Source organism: Mirounga angustirostris, unplaced genomic scaffold (genome assembly GCF_029215605.1).
Source record: "Mirounga angustirostris isolate CCGP_5_RB_7025 unplaced genomic scaffold, mMirAng1.0.hap1 SCAF_4, whole genome shotgun sequence".
NCBI lineage: Eukaryota > Metazoa > Chordata > Mammalia > Carnivora > Phocidae > Mirounga > Mirounga angustirostris.
The window spans coordinates 181,024,077-181,041,200 of record NW_026991712.1 but is presented as its reverse complement, the minus strand read 5'-3'; the positions used below and the strand labels follow the sequence as shown (position 1 = coordinate 181,041,200).

The following is a 17,124-nucleotide window of genomic DNA, read 5'->3' as shown; positions in this document are numbered from 1 at the left end:
ATACAACACCCCAAACCGACTGCTCTAGCTTACACTAGTTTTTCTTTTACCACTTCTTCCAGAGTTCTGTGGATAATGCGAAGGTTTAGTTTTAAACATTGAGTTTCCCTCCATTGTTATGTGGATAATACTAAATTTCAGTTTTAAGCTTTTACAAACACAGTCACTATAGGGAAAAGACTCTTAAAAATTTCAGGGTGAACTTTGGTAAGTCTCCAGGCCGGAGCCCATTTTTGCCTAGAGAAATGGAATGTTGTAGCTATACAAGCTTCTGAATTTCTTTTTTTTTTTTCCCTTTAATTAGTCAGTGGACTCATTTACGTACAATTATTTATAAAAATTATGTACTTTTTTTTCTAGAGTTACAGCTGGCTAGACTGCAGGAGCTTGGATTCAGCATGGATGATTGTCGCAAAGCCCTTTTGGTGTGCCAAGGTAATTCGCACAAGGGTTTCCATACCTGTTGTTCATCTTGATAATATGCTTGCTTCCCGTTTCCCCCACTGGTCCCACAAGGGGACTTAGAGAGCCGGACTGTATTTTGAAGCCCCTCTGTGGTTTCCTGTGGGCTGACCATGATCTTGGCCTGGGCATAATGAGGAGCAGCAGTATTTCATAGTGGATAAGAACATGGGCTCTGGAGCCGATGCTCCCCGTCTTTACTGTGCTGCTTTTTGATGACGTATTAGTGACTTAGGCAAGTCCCTTAGCCTCTCTGTACCAGTGCTTCCTTATCTGGAAAAAGGAGAAGAGGACTTCCCTTGGAGGTTTGATATAAATAGGCACTGTCTACAAAGCACTTCGGGAAAGTGCCTGGCACATGGCAGGTGCTCTGATGCTGTTAGCCAGTGTTGCCGGTGGTCATGGCAATGGTGGTGATCTGGTAGGCATGACCGCTGAGCTCCCGTGTGCCTCATCCTGTGTTTTCTTGTGGAATCTTCATAGCCCTTCGCGGTGGGCATTATTATCCCTGCTTCAGGTCAGGTAGGGAAACTGGCTCAGATAGGTTAAGTAAACTGGTCTGCGGTCCACCTGTTAGTGAGGGGCTAACATGGACTGAAAGCCAAGTCTGCCTGTGTTCTTTCTACCACCACCTTCCTCTGTGTTGCCCTTTTTCTTAAAACAGGGAGATAAAGCGAAAGCTGTATTTTTTTCTAGTCTGTACTTATGTGTACATTTCTCTACTTCTTTACTTTCTATATATATCCGTATGTATATATGTACATATATACGTATAATATCGTGTATGTTGGCAGAGTGTACTGCAGATACGATTGTATAGCCTCTTTTATAATACAGTTTTCTTGAATTACAATTGCAAATTTATTACAGTATACTAATATCATCTTCCCATGTCATTAAAATTATTTATAAATACTGAATTTTTTTTACATTCTAACTATTTTACATTTTAACTATTCTTTGTTTTTCATTCTTTAAATATACACAGTTCTGTAATAAATATTTTTTGGTATGAACTTCTGTCTGTCTCTTTTACTATTTCCTTGGTGGAGAGACCTAGTAGTATAAATACTGGATCAAAGGGTGTAGATACATTTTTCAGGCTTTTTACTCAACTTGACAAATCTTTTTCTAAAATGTACCAGGCTGAACTCCAACCAATTAGGTGTGAAAATGCTAGTCTTGCCACATGATTATTCACATTAACTATACCTTTTTCCTTCTGGAAAAAAAATGAAAGCGGATCTAGTTATCTTGCATTCCTTAGCTTTGTTTTTACCTAGATGTCACTGTGTGTTAGTTTAATTAACTTAGTGTTTCCATTTTCTATTCTTTTCTCTCTTTCTTTAACACAACATTTCTTTTTAATTTCCAAGAGTGTTTTCGATTTTTGTTAACTTATTTCTTTAGTAGCTAAGGTGTCATTCCATCAGTCACAAAAACGATAACAGCAACTAATATCAATAGAGTCTTTGATACGTGCCAGGCTCTGCTCGTAGGAGAACTTTCCATGTACTCGTCTGTTTCCTCCTTGCAGCAGCCCTGTGAGTGTGTGTTGTTGGGCACAGACACCAAGTAGCTTGCCCAAGATTCAGCATCCTCTAGGCTGCTGGAATCGGAAGCCAGGCCATCTTCTTCTAGAGCGTGTGCCCTTAACCACTTATCCCTGTGCCGTGTACTGGCCTCTAGTAATTTATAGATATGGGGTTGCACTGATTCCCTCTCCTTTATAGCTTTAGCAATCTGGTAGTGTTCAGGGGGCTGTTATTTTAACGGTTGTATATTACGCACATGCCCTTCTCATCGCTCTTTGTTCTTGAGGAATGCCTGATTGGTAGAGAAGACAAGGTATGTACAGAGTAAGACATTTGAGAACAGTCACCAAGTCGCACATCAGTACACGCAAGACTACATACTTCCCTACCGAGTGACATCTAGAATTTGGACCCTGTCTCTTCCTCTCCTCTCTTCTCCTCCGACAGATGTCTTAGTAGAGGAGGGATGGCTCCTGGAGGCATTTTGAACCAGATCACGAAGGGTGGTGAACTTGAGTGGAAGGTGTGCAAGGGGGCTTCGTTCTATTTGCCTAGAAGTAGAATGCCTATCATTATGCTAGTTTTTTCCTTCTTTTTAAGTCTAAGAGTAAGTACATCTGGGAGCAGGGTTCTCTTGGGCTGTCCAGTAGGTTCCCAAAAACGTTTCCTCTATGAGCTGCTTGAGTAGCTGTGCAAACTGGCTGAACTGATCACCTTTAAATTTTCTTGAAGGCCAACTGAAAAAGGCAGCAAGTTGGTTGTTCAAGAATGCCGAACCGCTGAAGTCTCTTTCCTTGGCTTCAAGTGGCCGCGAGAGCCAGGGGCCCGTGGTGGCGCGGCTAATCTCTGGAGTGGAGGTGAAAGCCGAGAGCGTGTGCATCTGCTTCATCGACGACTGCATGGACTGTGACGTCCCTCTGGCTGAGCTCACCTTTTCCCGTGAGTGTTTTCCTGATGTTCAGATTCGTCTTGAAGATTTGCAGTGATAGCTGAGTTATTTGGGGCCAGTCTTGTATGTGTGTGTGTGTGTGTGTGTGTGTGTGAGATACTCATGCTCCCCACTTAGCAGTATGGGTGAAATTTAGATAATGGTTTTACATCTGTTTTTCATTATTTATATTTTAAAGAAATGTGTATTTATTTGCCATATGTGGCCTTCAGCCTCTAGTTTGGGAATAATAGACATTGTCATTGATGAAATTTCTGTTATATTAACAGCTCTACCTAAATAATTCCTGATGTCTCCGTTTTGTTTATTTTTTTATGTATCTAAAGACTACAGGGAGTCCTGTTATTAGAGGCATTTAAAAGATAAGCTCAGAAAATGCTCTGCCCTATGTATGTCTGAAAAGAAAGCACACAGAGTCTTACTAGAACGTTCACCTCACAGTGTCCTCCTAGGGCCCTGAGAGCTGTCCTTCAGTAGCAGGGGACGAGGGGACGAGAACCTCCTCCTCAACCGTGTCATCTCAGGCAGTGTTAGATGGGGCTTCTGTGGAGAGTACGTGAAAATCTCACCACTGGGTTTACATTCAATTTTCCACTGTTTGACCTTGCCAGCCTCTTTTTCCTTCAAGGGAGATTCTGTCCCGGGGATTGAGTTGGGCCTCTGTGCACGAGAGAGGCTTCCTTTTCCGTGTGCTTTAAGGCCCCACACGGGCCACGTGGTGGAGAGTAACAGCTGGAATTTTGACTGTCTTCTGCGGGGAATAATTACTTCTTATTCTTCTATAGTAATCTTAAAATTTTGAGCTCATATTTGTTTTTTATGTTCCTGCAGACTTGAGATACACAGAGACACGTGGGTTCCGGGGCTGGGCTGGGACGGGAAGGAGGCAGAGGAGGCCTTTGCCTCAGGCACGACAGTGAAAGGGGTGCCAAGAAACTCAGGAATTAAGACAAATAACATTTTAACACAGTGTTTTTAAAAAAATCAGAATTCGTGCAGAAAGCCCATGATGAACAAAATATCAAGATTTTGCATGTGCTTTCCTGTGAGGTCATCAGTATCAGCTATGTTTCACGTCCGTCTCTTCACTGAGACTTAATCCAAGAAAGAACGTTCTGGTTGTTCTTGCCCCGCCGCTGCTGTAAGGTGTGCTTTCTTTGCAGGTCTGACTTTTCTGCAGCAGGCAAGAGCTAGCCCTGAAGGGTACGCCCACTTCACCCTCTCCGGAGATTATTACAACCGCGCTCTGTCAGGTCAGTACCTAAGCGTATGTGATTATGGGGTTTAAAAACCACACTTCAGTATTTGCCTGGGCCTCTTTCTACATAAATTTTGCATGAGGGAAAGGGGGTGGGTGGGGCTGAGCAGGGAAAGGTGAAACACAAGTGACTGCCTAGGCACAAAAGACACAGATTTTTCTTTTCTCTGACATATCTGATATGTTGCAACTGAGTTATTTAAAAAGAAGTTTTCCTAGTTAATTCTTTTTGATGCTGGAGGTTGGCTCATTCTAGAACATGGAATTGCTCAGGAGCAAAGGATCATTTGTCTGGCCCTGATAGAAGCTAGATTTCAAGGGAGATTTCTGACCATAAGCATTTTACACGTCAAGCATCCTTCCTCCTCGCTGGACCTGTTTCATTAGAAGCATCCTGAGCCAGTGATAATGTATAATCTGCCATACCCTACTCCCTCAAGCAAAACATTGTTGATCAGAGCAGGTGATTCTTCTGGAGACATAGAACCTGGATAACACTGCAAAGCTTTTTCAGGTTTCTTTCCATCTGCTGGGAGGATCAAGGTAAGGGCCCATACACATGGACATTCAGGCGGTGTGGTAAACTAGGGCTGAGCAGTTTGAGTGTGAAGTTCTCTGCCTTAAGAGAGTTCTTAGTAGGTGTGGACAAAGTAGAGTGGCACAACCCAAGGCTTAGGCCTCAGAGCGACCGCTCTCTCTGATTTCACTGGAGAACGAAGCGTCATTAATTGTGCTGCTGCCGCCGATGGTTCTAGAGTACGTGTCGCATTTACTTCTGTATGTTAGTTAGCATTTTCCTCTCCGTGTTCTGGATTCACTTTCTAAGAGTGGTAGCACTCTGATTTCCTAACCGTTTAGCATGTTTAACTTTAGAATACTGATCCAAGTCTTACTAGTTGAGAGAGACTCTTACAGGGCATATGGAAGCCATTTTTCTGAGAATCATATATTTTCCCAGAGCAAATCTTGCTTAGTTTTAAAGTTGTGTGAACACATTCAGGTCACTAAGTGCCAAATGGTGCGAGGAGACAAATGTACTTACTTGATGTTACATATTGGATTGGATTTCTGTTGGTCAATCACCTGATCTGTGGCTGATGGAGTCTAGTTAGAAAACTGTTAAAAATTGGGCGCCTGGGTGGCTCAGTTGGTTAAGCGACTGCCTTCGGCTCAGGTCATGATCCCGGAGTCCTGGGATCTAGTCCCACGTTGGGCTCCCGGCTCAGCGGGGAGCCTGCTTCTCCCTCTGACCCTATCCCCTCTCATGCTGTTTCTCTCTCTCTCTCAAATAAATAAATAAAATCTTTAAAAAAAAAAAAAAAAAAAAAAGGAAACTGTTAAAAATTAACTGTCTTGAAAAGTTGAGTCTTTAAAAACACAGGGAGGTACCATTTTTCTCATCCAGCAGACTGGCAAAAATTAAGTGTGACCCTGCTGTGAGCCACAGAACTCTAACTTCTAGCCATTAGAATTGGAAGTTGGTGCAACCACTTTGGAAAACAATCTGACGTGTAGCAAGGTTGAGTATAAGCATTACACTCCTTCTAGGTCTATACCCCAGAGGCTCTCTGGCCCACGTGTGCTCGGAAACAAGTACGAGACTGTGGTGGTGTTCCTCCTCATAGCTATAAAGCTGCGGCCTCAACGAATATTTCGCAGAAGTAGAATGAATACATAGATTGTGGTGTATCCATAAGTGGATTATAATTCACTGGAAAATAAGTGTGCCGCAGCTATGTGGCAGTGATGTGAGTGAATCTCAGAGGCACGCTGTTGGGCAAAAATAGAAACTTGCAGAAGAACGCGTATGGCTGGATTCCATTTATGTAAAGATCCCCAGTAGGACAAACTCACCAGCATGTTCTGAAGAAATGCATGTGTGTGGTAAAACTATAAAGAAGAGCAAGGAAATGATTAAAGCTGCAAACTAATGTTTACTTGGGGTTGGGTGGGAGAGGGTTGGTGGGAAGGGGGCCTGACACGGGAGAGTGGCACTCAGGCTTCAAAGGGACTTTTAATTTTCTGTTTCTTAAGCTGAATAGTGGCTGCATGAGTGCTTATAGTAATTTTATTCTTTAAATCACACGTAGACGTTATTTCCATACCTTTTGTACATATGACATTTTAAGATTAGAAATTTGAAAAACTTAAGTTGATGAATATCCAGTTATGCTGTACCTGTTTCTTCAATCGGTGGATTCTTGATGTTGGCAGGAGAATCAGATTTAAGGGTTACTTCAGCCACCGGTAGTACTTTTGCATCCTGAGTCCAAAACTCCTTTTTCTACCTTGAGGGGATCAAAAGCAGATCCTGCCTGCTCTTTAAGAGAGAGGGCACATATACTCCGTGCCCTTCTTCCTCCCACCTCTGGAAGAGCATGTGGGGCACGTGTCTGTCCTTCCACTCACATCCTCTAGACAGCACAGACATCTGTAGGGTGACCTGTAGCTGAAGATGGTGCTTTCACTGTGAAATCACATTGGAAATAGAAAGCTGTTAAGCTGTAGTTTGTCCTTGCTGAGCATTTGTGAACAGTGTTCCCCTATAAACTCTTGATATCTGCATAACAGATGTCTTATTTCCTGTGTTCTCTTAGGCTGGGAGCCATTTATTGAGCCATGGCCATGCTCTGTATCTTGGCAACAGCAGGCAGCTAGTCGTCTCCATCCTCCTCGACTGAAGCTGGAAGCCAAGGCCAAACCCCGTTTGGATATCAACATCACCTCTGTGCTAATTGGTGAGTGGAAAGTTGTCTCTAGAAGATCAGTACCTTTCTGTACATAAGTTCCTTGTCTAGAAGACTGTTAATCCTGGTTTAGCAAATACCTGGGCCCACACTGGACATCACTTACTCACCGAGGCTGCTTTCCTGATAAACCCTAGCCGGGCCTCATGGTTCTTTTCAGCCCATTGCTGCAGAGTTGGCACCCTTGTTAATGCTATCAGTGATCAAGCAAGAGCTCAGACTATTTGGGAAACATAACTCTCTCTCTGTTTGGGATGAACTCTCTCCCTGATGATGCGTGGTCACAGGTTTTTCTTAAATGTCCTAGGAGTGAGTTTAGATTCACTTCTTTCGGGCTACTCACACACAGAATAATTCTTAAAAGGTATAGTTTTGATACTGTCTTTACAGTAGGATAAATGGCCTGCACTGTGTCCCATCAAGTTATCATGTTGACCTGACTCTGAAAATCACTGGGTTGAAGGGTTGCCAAGCTAACGTTGCATGTTCTGAACATTTCTTTGAAAACCTTGAAATGTATGTTCCCGACTCGATTTGGTGAGTCGGAACCACCCTATGCTTGTATTTATGTCATCTAAGAGAAGAGTAATGTTATCATGCAATCAGGTGTTGCCTACCTTTGCTATCAAAACCCACACTCACTGTCTGAATTATTGATCTACATGATCTGATTTTTGATAATACTGTAGTTATCTGAGTGATAACCCTACTGTTGCACATCTGTGAACTTTCTTCAGTGCGTGTGATCGAGGCTCGTAGGATATCCATTGGCTTATTCCATGTCAGAATGAGATGAAGAGAATGTATAGTGAAATGAGACCATAAGTTCATTGATCCCCAAATTATAAAACCACCATTTTACGTTATCAGATTTCATTCAGGAAATTTGCCCAGATAATTGATCTGACAATCCTTCTGTACTGTATTATTTTGATCCTGTGTCATTTCTTCTATAATGTGTTCATCTGGAAGTTTAGATAAAGTTTAGGGTGGTGTTTTAGAAAGCTACAATAGAAAAGAACTTACTTCCAACAAAAGAATTTTATTGATATTTCTGATGAGCATCTGTCTATTTAAAAATGGCTTCCAAAAGGCATTCTTGTCTCTGGTAAAGCTGTTGTTTTTTCACCTCCAATTCCTTATTCCTAATACTGTGCTGAAACCCGGAAATGTTACTGTAACCTCTTAGTATTTAAGTAAATCTTATATATAGCCAACTATTGGAAATGAAAACCAGAAACCAATAATTTCTGTTCTAAAAAATATCATACCTTAATTAGTAGAAAAGGTCTTTATCCAGGGGTGGTGCATCATAATTATTTTGTTAACCTGCCCTTCCCGTTATATTTCTCCTCTCAAAACTGTAAAATCACTCCTGGAGAATTGTCCGCTAGATTTCAGCTTCCTGAGATGGGTGTTTTTTTGTTTGTTTGTTTGTTTTTTTAAACAGCTTCCTCACTGGTTTTTCTGTCTCGAAACCCTGTCCCTTAGCATGACATAGCATACGCTTCACAAACTATTTCTCTTTTCTAGACTGCTTTGCTATGTCCCTACCCTAGTATGTTGGGCCAGAGTCACGCCAAGGTATTCAGTGTTTTCTAAAAGGACTGTGTACTTTCATGTCTTTAAAATCTTTGTAGGGGCGCCTGGGTGGCTCAGTTGTTAAGCAGCTGCCTTCGGCTCAGATCCTGATCCCAGGGTCCTGGGATCGAGCCTCGCGTCGGGCTCCCTGCTCAGCGGGAAGCCTGCTTCTCCCTCTCCCACTCCCCCTGCTTGTGTTCCCTCTCTTGCTGTGTCTCTCTGTCAAATAAATAAAATCTTCAAAATAAAATAAAATCTTTGTATATGCTGTTCTCTTGGCCTGGGATGTCTCCACACCCTTAATCCCATTGGTAGGTAAACTCCTGATCTCTGACCTGTGTTCATTCCTCACGACCCAGAACAAAGGTCCCCACACCTCTGAAGATTCCTGTGGATCTTGGTGTGTACTCTGCCACTTCTGCCAGAGCAGAGTGAATCTTCCCCTGTTCTGTGCTCCTGTAAAATTTTATTGATGTCCTTGTTTTAGCTCCTTCCGCATTATGGTTCTGTGGTGATGGTTGCTTGGCTAACATTGATTTCTTCCAGTGGAGCCTGAGTTCTCCAGTGGACAGACTTTCTGAGAACCTAGCAGAGCGCCTAGCACGCAGTTAGCATTCAACAAAAGCTAGTTTTGCTGAATAGAAATTATTTGACTTGAACCCTCAACCTTTTCTATTTCCATACTTAATATCTTTGGGGAATTCTTTCTAGACCAGTATGTAAGTACCAAGGAATCGTGGATGGCAGATTACTGTAAGCAGGAAAAGGAGATAGATTCAACCACATCAGAAGACTGGATGGGCTCTTCAGTGGATCCTCCATGCTTTGGACAAAGTAAGATTTTTCTCTACACATGTCTGAGTAAATCACTGTTGACCAACACAGTCATGTTTCATTGAGAAATCCAAATAGAATCATCATTTTCTGTGAAAAAACCTACAGGAAATTCTGACTGTCTTCTATAGTTCTGTTTTAATCTTTGCAGGAGACATTTTTCTGGCACAAAATACTGAATTTTTAATATGGGCTCCAATTCCACCTTTGTGGGAGAGAAAAGATGTGCAATATACAGTCTTCTAAATTCTGGTAACATTGCATATGAGCTGTGCACCTGAAACACATCAAGATCAGCCACTGGTCAGTGTGTTTAACTTGGCAAAGCTTTCCAGTTGATTTGGACTTTTGGACTGGATTTTAAAAGCTATCCTTTCGGTTTTCCAAATCTAGAGGTGCAGAGTTTGGATATATTCTTGAGGGGAGGGCAGGCAGGATCCCACATGGAAGAAATTGTTAAAAGGAGGGCTCCATATTGTTCATAAAGTGGGAAAGAATTGAATACCCAGCCTTTTGAAGAATAAGCAGTCCGTTTGTTCTCTGTTAACGATGTTTTCTTTCCTTATTTAATGCCTCACCATGGAGCTCTGATTTCCTTAGAGCTGGGGAGAATGGGGCCGCCAACCGTGTAGTCCTTAGTTGTTCCATAAGCCATTGTCCTCCAAATTCAACTCAGCCCCAACTCTTTCAGTGTGGTTTCTTTGGGGAGTCCTGGCTGGACTTCACATAGCTCATGAATGCCTAAATATTCCATCTGGTCTGCAAACATGTCACGGGAAGATGGATTTTCTTAGTTTGTGAAGTATTTGAACGGGTTCATCTCTCCTCAGGGTGTAGAAGTGGACTCTCTATCTGCCGTGTACTTCTGGAAGGAGGGACAAGGAAATGTCAGCTATATTTGCTCTCTGTATTCCCCAGTTGTTGCTTCTGAGTCTCAAGGTCATTGCTTAGGAGCCAGGGCTGTTCAGATATCATCAGCTTCAAGTCTGGCTCCTGTAACCTTCCCAATTTGTGTGTAAAAAGAATGTAACAGTCTACCCAGAAGACTCTAAATAATCTTTGTAATATGTAATGTGTCCTAGAGAGTATGTTTTGGAAATTATTATTCATACAAGGGGATCTTAAATCCAGATGCAGTGTAAACACGAGGAAGGCCTAATTTCAGGAATCCAATGAAGGATTTTCTTTTGTCTCTACCCCTCCACCTTTTTTTAAAAAAAACCACTTTCTCCTCTTTCTTTGTAGTTAATAAGCTGCCTTCTCTGTGTTAAATGCCGTTGTGAAATTAAAGCTGGATTTTTATTTACTGACAGCTTTTTATGGTTACTTAGGCTTGCAAAAGTAAATCTTTTTAATTAGACAATACGTGAGTATACCTGAATTTCCAAACCTTTTTTCCTACTGGACGTTCCTGGGCGGTACCACGTGTAGCAGATGGGATTGTATTCTTTTAACAGGTCTACTAAATTAATTGTGGGGATTTGTCTTGAAAGTCTGTAGACTTGAACCTTGTTGAACAGATCACATCTTTCAGGTCCTCCTATTCATGAACATTTAGTTACACCTCCCCACCCCCCCACCCCCAAATTTGTACATTTCATTCAGGCCAGCTTCAAAATGAGCCCTTGAAACAGAGATCCTTAAAATGAAATTCAGCCTAAGGGAGCTGCTGATTTCTCACTATTTCTTTAGCAGGGGAAAGAAAACAGTGGCCTCGTTTTTTACATCATTGTTGGCTTTGTTCAGTAAGGGCTGCGTTTCTGCAGGTCGACCCGCATGGCATGGCCCCTTATGCAGTTTGTTAGTTTGGTATTCAAAGGACATTTGATGGAGATGTCAAATGTAAACGTTCTAAAACCTTCCATGTTTAATTTATGGTATAAGTAATACTATGCCGTAACTCCTTGGTGGAGACTGTTTACACTTGGAATGCAGACTGACTCTTTCCCTTGAAATTTCGGGACCCCGGGGGATTAGCACGCCACCAGCACTGCCTTTTCCGAGTCGGAACAGAGCAGCTGCCACCGGTCTCGGTAACTTTTCCACGCCGTTGAAGAGCATACACGCTCTTCAAGTGAAAAAGCCTCACAAGACTTGTCATTCCGTTAAAGAGAATGTTGACAATGTTTTCTTTCCCCCGTTGAGAAAAACAGGAGCACGCTGCTGTGACACATCCTCCACAGTAAAAGCTAGCATAAAAATGTCCCGCTCGCTTTGTCATGTACTTTCTTAGCTCTTAGCAGTCACTGACAGGAATGATCCTGGAACTGCATGGTGCTTGCTATTTTTGTAATGTACTCTCGTTGTGCTTATGTTTTGGAGGTGAGTCTTCTTATTCACTATATTTATTCTTACCCTCTAACTTTGTCTCTCCTGTCTACCAGGCCTCCCCCTTGTCTACCTTAGAACTAGGAGTACAGCCAGTCTGACTAACCTAGAGCACCAGATCTATGCTAGAGGTACAGTATAGCCAAGCGAGGGCTTGTTTTATTTTCCTGTTTGAAGAACTGCCTTGTACATCAATTTTCTGTGAATGGGAGCTGAATGGGATACCCCAGGTTTGAGTACTAAGAGCACTTCCAGCTGATGAATATGACGCCTTATATCAGGAGCGGGCAATGTGCCGTGTCTTCCGTCCACCCTCACCCTCGGAGGGTATGGAGCCAGCTCCACAGTGTATGGGGCAGAAATACCCAGCATCGGAGGGTTTCTCATTTTGAAAAGCGAGGAAATGGAGCAGAGCATTCTCCGTCAGGCAGTGCTACAGGTCTTTGTTTATAGAATCCTCAGTGAACACTTATTCTTATGGCAATGCAAGGGGCTCTGTGGAGTAGAAGTTATCATGATCAGGAATCAAGTGAAGAAAAAATTTACCAGTAAATATTTGCTTAGACACAAACCTTGATTTCTTCAGCTATAAATTGAAGTGCTTCAGAGACAGAAAATAAAATGTGCCCTATTTCTGTCTCTGACCCTTGAAGTAAATATGATAGGAAACACCGTAAACCTCCATGAATGGGAATCCCACGATGTTCATTCCTTTAGTTGTTTGAAGGAGTGTGATTTAATCGGCATGTGTCTGTACTTGGCTAACACCAGGTCCTGCCAGGGTCATGATATATTTTGTAAAAAAGACCTTTTGAGCTTCCTCTACCAGGGGTTCAGACTAGGGGTGTTCACGCATGGGGGCAGTACAGGGGTTTTTCCTGCAAGGTTTTACCGAGATGGATGTGTAGGGGAGGGTTCACAAAGGAAGCCCATGATTGAATCTTTATGTATTAACGGACTTAGGTGCTCAGCTTTTCTACGTCTGTTATTTCATCTTTCGGGCTAAGCAGCCTGGGTGCCTTAGCTGATGAGGGAGACAAAGTAATTTGCCTTCATGCACATGACCAGCTGGTAGCAGGCCTGGGACTTTGATCTATTTCTTATGATTTACAAACCAGGTCCTTTCTGATGGACTGGATGCTTCTATAGCATGAAAACTTAAACTGTTTATAAGGGCCACATTGCTCTGTGCAACAAGTCCAGCAGGTAAAAATTTCCTCAGCCACGTGAAGCCCGAGTTGCACGTGAGGAGTCTTAGGTTCTCTAAGCCTATGACAGAGTGAAGTCTGGTCACTCGAGGCAAATTTTCTGGGGCCACCAGGGAATACTGCTCTCTTGGATGGACTTGGGAATGTGGTTCTCTGGTGCTGTGCCGAAGACAAGTGCACAGTTGCTTGGGACCCTAGTGCAGGAGATGTCGGCTTTATCCCTGGTGTCGGGTTTGGATTTGTGAGCACTCCCATGTTATTTATTCTCAGCGAAGTGGGCTGCTGAAGTCTGTGCTGGTGTGTGTAATCAGCACAGGAAGCTTGGGGACCAAAGCTGTGTGCCTACCCTGACTGCTTCATTCCAGAGCCACATGCTTGTGACTGTCTTTATATGGGTTCCTAGCACTTTCTTCTGCATTACGGTGTGATCAAAGCCATTTGCCACCTGTTCTTTTTTAAATCTAATTTGCAAATGGAAACTTACAGTCTGGCTCACAGTGGGATATGAAAGCACATCTGGCTCCTTTCCCTCCTGGGTCCTTTATCTGCTGTAGTAAAGCAGCTCTCTCCTGCATTGCTGGAGAGGGAGGTGCCTTTTAAGGTGGCACAGTAAGTGCTGTTTAGCCAGCAGACAGCTCTTAAATCTTTTACTCCCCCTCTGCTCTTGTCACCAGCCTCACAGCTACTCCTTAATTTTGTACTTGATGTCATTTTTTTTTTTTTTTTTAAGCCAACCTTGGGAACTGAGTGAGGCCATTGGCATGAGAAATGGGTGTATTCTCGGTGGTTATCTAGGAGTTATTCTAGGAGATTATTGTCGGAAGTATGTGGGGTGTTTCTAAAGACTAATCACAGAATTGTAGGGACACACTGCAGACTATTTGTTTATTTATCGGCTTACTGTTTCTCAGACTCCATTCAGCCACTATCCTTATCAAAACAGAACTTGCCTTAGCTTATTTTTTTTTTAAAGATTTTATTTATTTATTTATTTGACAGAGAGAGACACAGCAAGAGAGGGAACCACAAGCAGGGGGAGTGGGAGAGGGAGAAGCAGGCTTCCTGCCGAGCAGGGAGCCTGATATGAGGCTCGATCCCAGGACTCTGGGATCATGACCTGAGCCGAAGGCAGATGCTTAACAACTGAGCCACCCAGGCACCCCTTTGCAGCGTTTTATAGTACAAACTTCTGAAAACTTTAGAAGACACAAAGGAGAAGAAAAAAAAGTGATTACTTTGTAAAAGGCAGTAGCGATTACTGACTTTATCACCCTGGCCCAGGCCTTATTCTAGCTGTGGGAGAAGGCAGGGTTTGCTGCTTGTTTTGCGGGAACCTTGTGGACCTGCAAGGGACATTGAATTTTGCTCTAGTGTTCTCAGTGGGCAGGTGCGGTCACCTCGAGATGGCATTTTCCACAGCCACAGACCATGTGCGTCCCAGTCTTTCTCAGGCTGTCTTTGTGCTTTAAAGCTGGGCACGCAGGAAGAGTGGGCCATGCCCTCTTCTGTCGGTAGAGTCCATGCGGCGTGAGCCGCGTATTGTCTGATTTGTTTCCAGGGCTGCGCTGTCCCACAGTGGGAGTCCAAGGCTGCTGCCTTGGTGGTTCCTGCCGCCACCTCCCACTTTGTCTCAGTCCCACCACGACCCACCGACCGGGAGAGGAGGTGCAGGCCCTTGCTAAGAGGAGCCGAGCCTCTCCCCTCGGCATGCCCATGCTGGTCCAGGCCAGACCACACGGCAGGGCAGTGGTGCCCGCAGAAGGATCTCAGGGCAGCCTGGGCACTGGAAAGCCATTTCTGGCCACATGGACTCTCACTTCTCTTTGGTTACAGTCAGGTCTCTGGAATATGGGTACTTACACTTTTGGATTGATCAGTGTTTCTTTCCAGTTTCCCTGCTTAGAAGCTATTTTGTGAAAAGAAACCATACTTTATACTCCTTTTGTAGTCTCCTCAGTGCCTACCTAATAGCAGACGGTGGTGGTATCGATGTAAAAAAATGAGCTAAAAATTCCATTTAAAAAGTTTTGGGATAGTATATTTCTGATCTTCCAGGGAGGGGGAAAAAGCTATTAGTTGAAAAGAATGTTTTTTGTTTTTTGTTAAAAGATGCGTAGTATGACTGAAGTGTAGCTCTTATAGAAAGGGAATCTTCTTGGACAAAGTTGGAATAAGTATGTGCGCTGTATCTTGCTACAGTTTGGGTCACTCACTGAGAATATATTCCTTGGGACTCGTGGGGCTCCATTTCTCTGTCTTGATTTCAGCCCGGTTAGGGCCTGCTGCCTTCTCCTGAGTTAAGGCCCATGAGAGTCGTGGGAGGATTGGGGTCTGGGAGTTGTCCCCCATCACAGCCAGTTGTTGGGGGGACCGTCACCACACAGCAGGCAGCAGAGGACACAGAGATCCCATGTGTCCCATCGACACACCAGTGGTGGCTCCACGTCTGTGGCCTCCACCGTCCACCCCTTTGCATGAGAGACAGGGGCACTGCGTGCAGGTCTGGGGAGGGTCTCTGCTTCCCAGACAGAGGCCTGTGCTAACAGCCTTCCTATCTTTGCCCGTAGCAGAGGTGAAGACCCCCAAGCGCCGGCAGCCGTTTGTCCCTTTTGCTCTGAGGAACCACACAGGCTGCACTTTGTGGTTTGCCACCCTGACCACCACGCCCACCAGGTAAGGCCCACAGAGTGTGCCCCCCTGAGCCGTTTCTGCCACCAAAGGCTCTGCAGGACCAGCCCAGCAGTGCAAGGTGGGCCCCTTCTGGAAGCTCTTAGGATTGTATTTGAATCGATAACTTGCTGACTTGCTGAGATTTATGACGGAGTTGGAAACTGTAGCCGGAGAAGCAGGTCCCGAGTCTGAAATATCCAAATTATGACCCCAACCCTGGTACACACCATGTTTAAGGTAAAAGTCAAGCAAATTAAGGATGTGAGTAGGAAGTGGGAAGGAAAAGCCATCTCGTCTTTTCTCCTCAGGCCCTCCCCCCCTTTTAAAAGAAGCTGAATGTGGTTATTAAACCAAATATCCTGCATTTTTCTTCCAAGACGGCTTTGAAAACACCTCCCATATTCCCCTCCCATTTCCCCAAACAGAAAACAGTTCACCCCAGATGGAAATGGGTGGAGCTTGGAGAACAAAAGAGAATTTACCTGGGCCTAGTGAGGATGTTCTCTACCAGCTTCCTGCCCATGTAGACCTTGGCTCTCCCCTCCAAATACATGCTGATCTTTCCCTTTAGGGAACGAGGTGCATGAAGTAAATAACAGAATTGGCCAATTCGAAGCCACCTTTCTCCTGCCATCACTAAGTATGGTAATGCTCCCGAGGAGATGTTTGTTTTTCAAAAGTGGTTTAGGTCTGTTACATTCCAGATAGTCACTTAAAAACTACTTTTGAAACTCATGACTGAGTTTACATGTCCCGCTATGTACTGGACTCTTGCTGGAGGTACATGGTGGTACGGTGATCACTTTCAGCTCTTTCTAAAGGTTCACCAATGCTGCGATTGTCACAAAGATAGTGGCAGTTACTGACCTTTTAGGTCATCCAGGGAGCCAGGCTCTCTGGGCTGCTTCTGTGGATCAAGCTCCAGGAGGGTTTCTGCCCCCAGCCCCGAGCTCTGGGTGAGAGGGAATTGAGAGAGAAAGACAGACAAGCTGGTATTGTCTGATTTGTTTCCAGGGCTGCGCTGTCCCACAGTGGGAGTCCAGGGCTCATTCCAGAAGGCAATGGCACATTTCTTGATGATGCTCACAATGTTAGTGAATGGCGGGAAGTCCTCACGGGGGAAGAGATTCCCTTTGAATTTGAAGCAAGAGGGAAGCTTAGACACAGGTAAAGTGTGGTTCATTCTTTTCCTCTCCCCAAAATATACTGTATAGATCTGTATGTTACAAAAGATTGTCCCTAGTTTTTTGCCTTTTCACTTACCTTTATTAATGATTTTAATGTTTCATTTTTTTAAAAGGTATTTTGAAAACCAATGTTTCCTTTCGCTATTTTGGAAATACACTTATTTCCATTAATTATCCCTTTAATTGACATGAGAGGTGATGGGGCCAGCGTGTTGCCCATAATTTGGTTGAGGCATAGGCAGGTGACAACCCTCAAGTTCATTGTCTCCTCTCCGAGCCTGGTTTTCATGATGCAGTGGTGACGGGGTTTTTTGTGTGTTTTTACTTTTTTTTTAATTGTAGTATGGTTGACACATAAGATTACA

At 43.8% G+C, this 17,124-nt stretch overlaps 1 protein-coding gene across 7 annotated transcripts in view; it reads left to right on the top strand.

Annotated features, from left to right (window-relative positions):
- Positions 1 to 17,124, top strand: part of VPS13D (vacuolar protein sorting 13 homolog D) — a 246,078-nt gene that overhangs the window by 81,677 nt on the left and 147,277 nt on the right. For 4 of the 7 annotated variants that reach the window (XM_045898674.3, XM_045898669.3, XM_045898676.3 and 1 more), the window contains 8 exons: positions 361 to 435; positions 2,730 to 2,936; positions 4,110 to 4,199; positions 6,802 to 6,942; positions 9,244 to 9,366; positions 11,751 to 11,825; positions 15,470 to 15,575; positions 16,587 to 16,739. In XM_045898674.3, coding sequence (XP_045754630.1) covers positions 361 to 435; positions 2,730 to 2,936; positions 4,110 to 4,199; positions 6,802 to 6,942; positions 9,244 to 9,366; positions 11,751 to 11,825; positions 15,470 to 15,575; positions 16,587 to 16,739 — 970 coding nt within the window. The remainder of the gene's footprint in view (positions 1 to 360; positions 436 to 2,729; positions 2,937 to 4,109; positions 4,200 to 6,801; positions 6,943 to 9,243; positions 9,367 to 11,750; positions 11,826 to 15,469; positions 15,576 to 16,586; positions 16,740 to 17,124) is intronic. The other 3 variants (XM_045898670.3, XM_045898673.3, XM_045898671.3) reach the window with 3 other exon arrangements.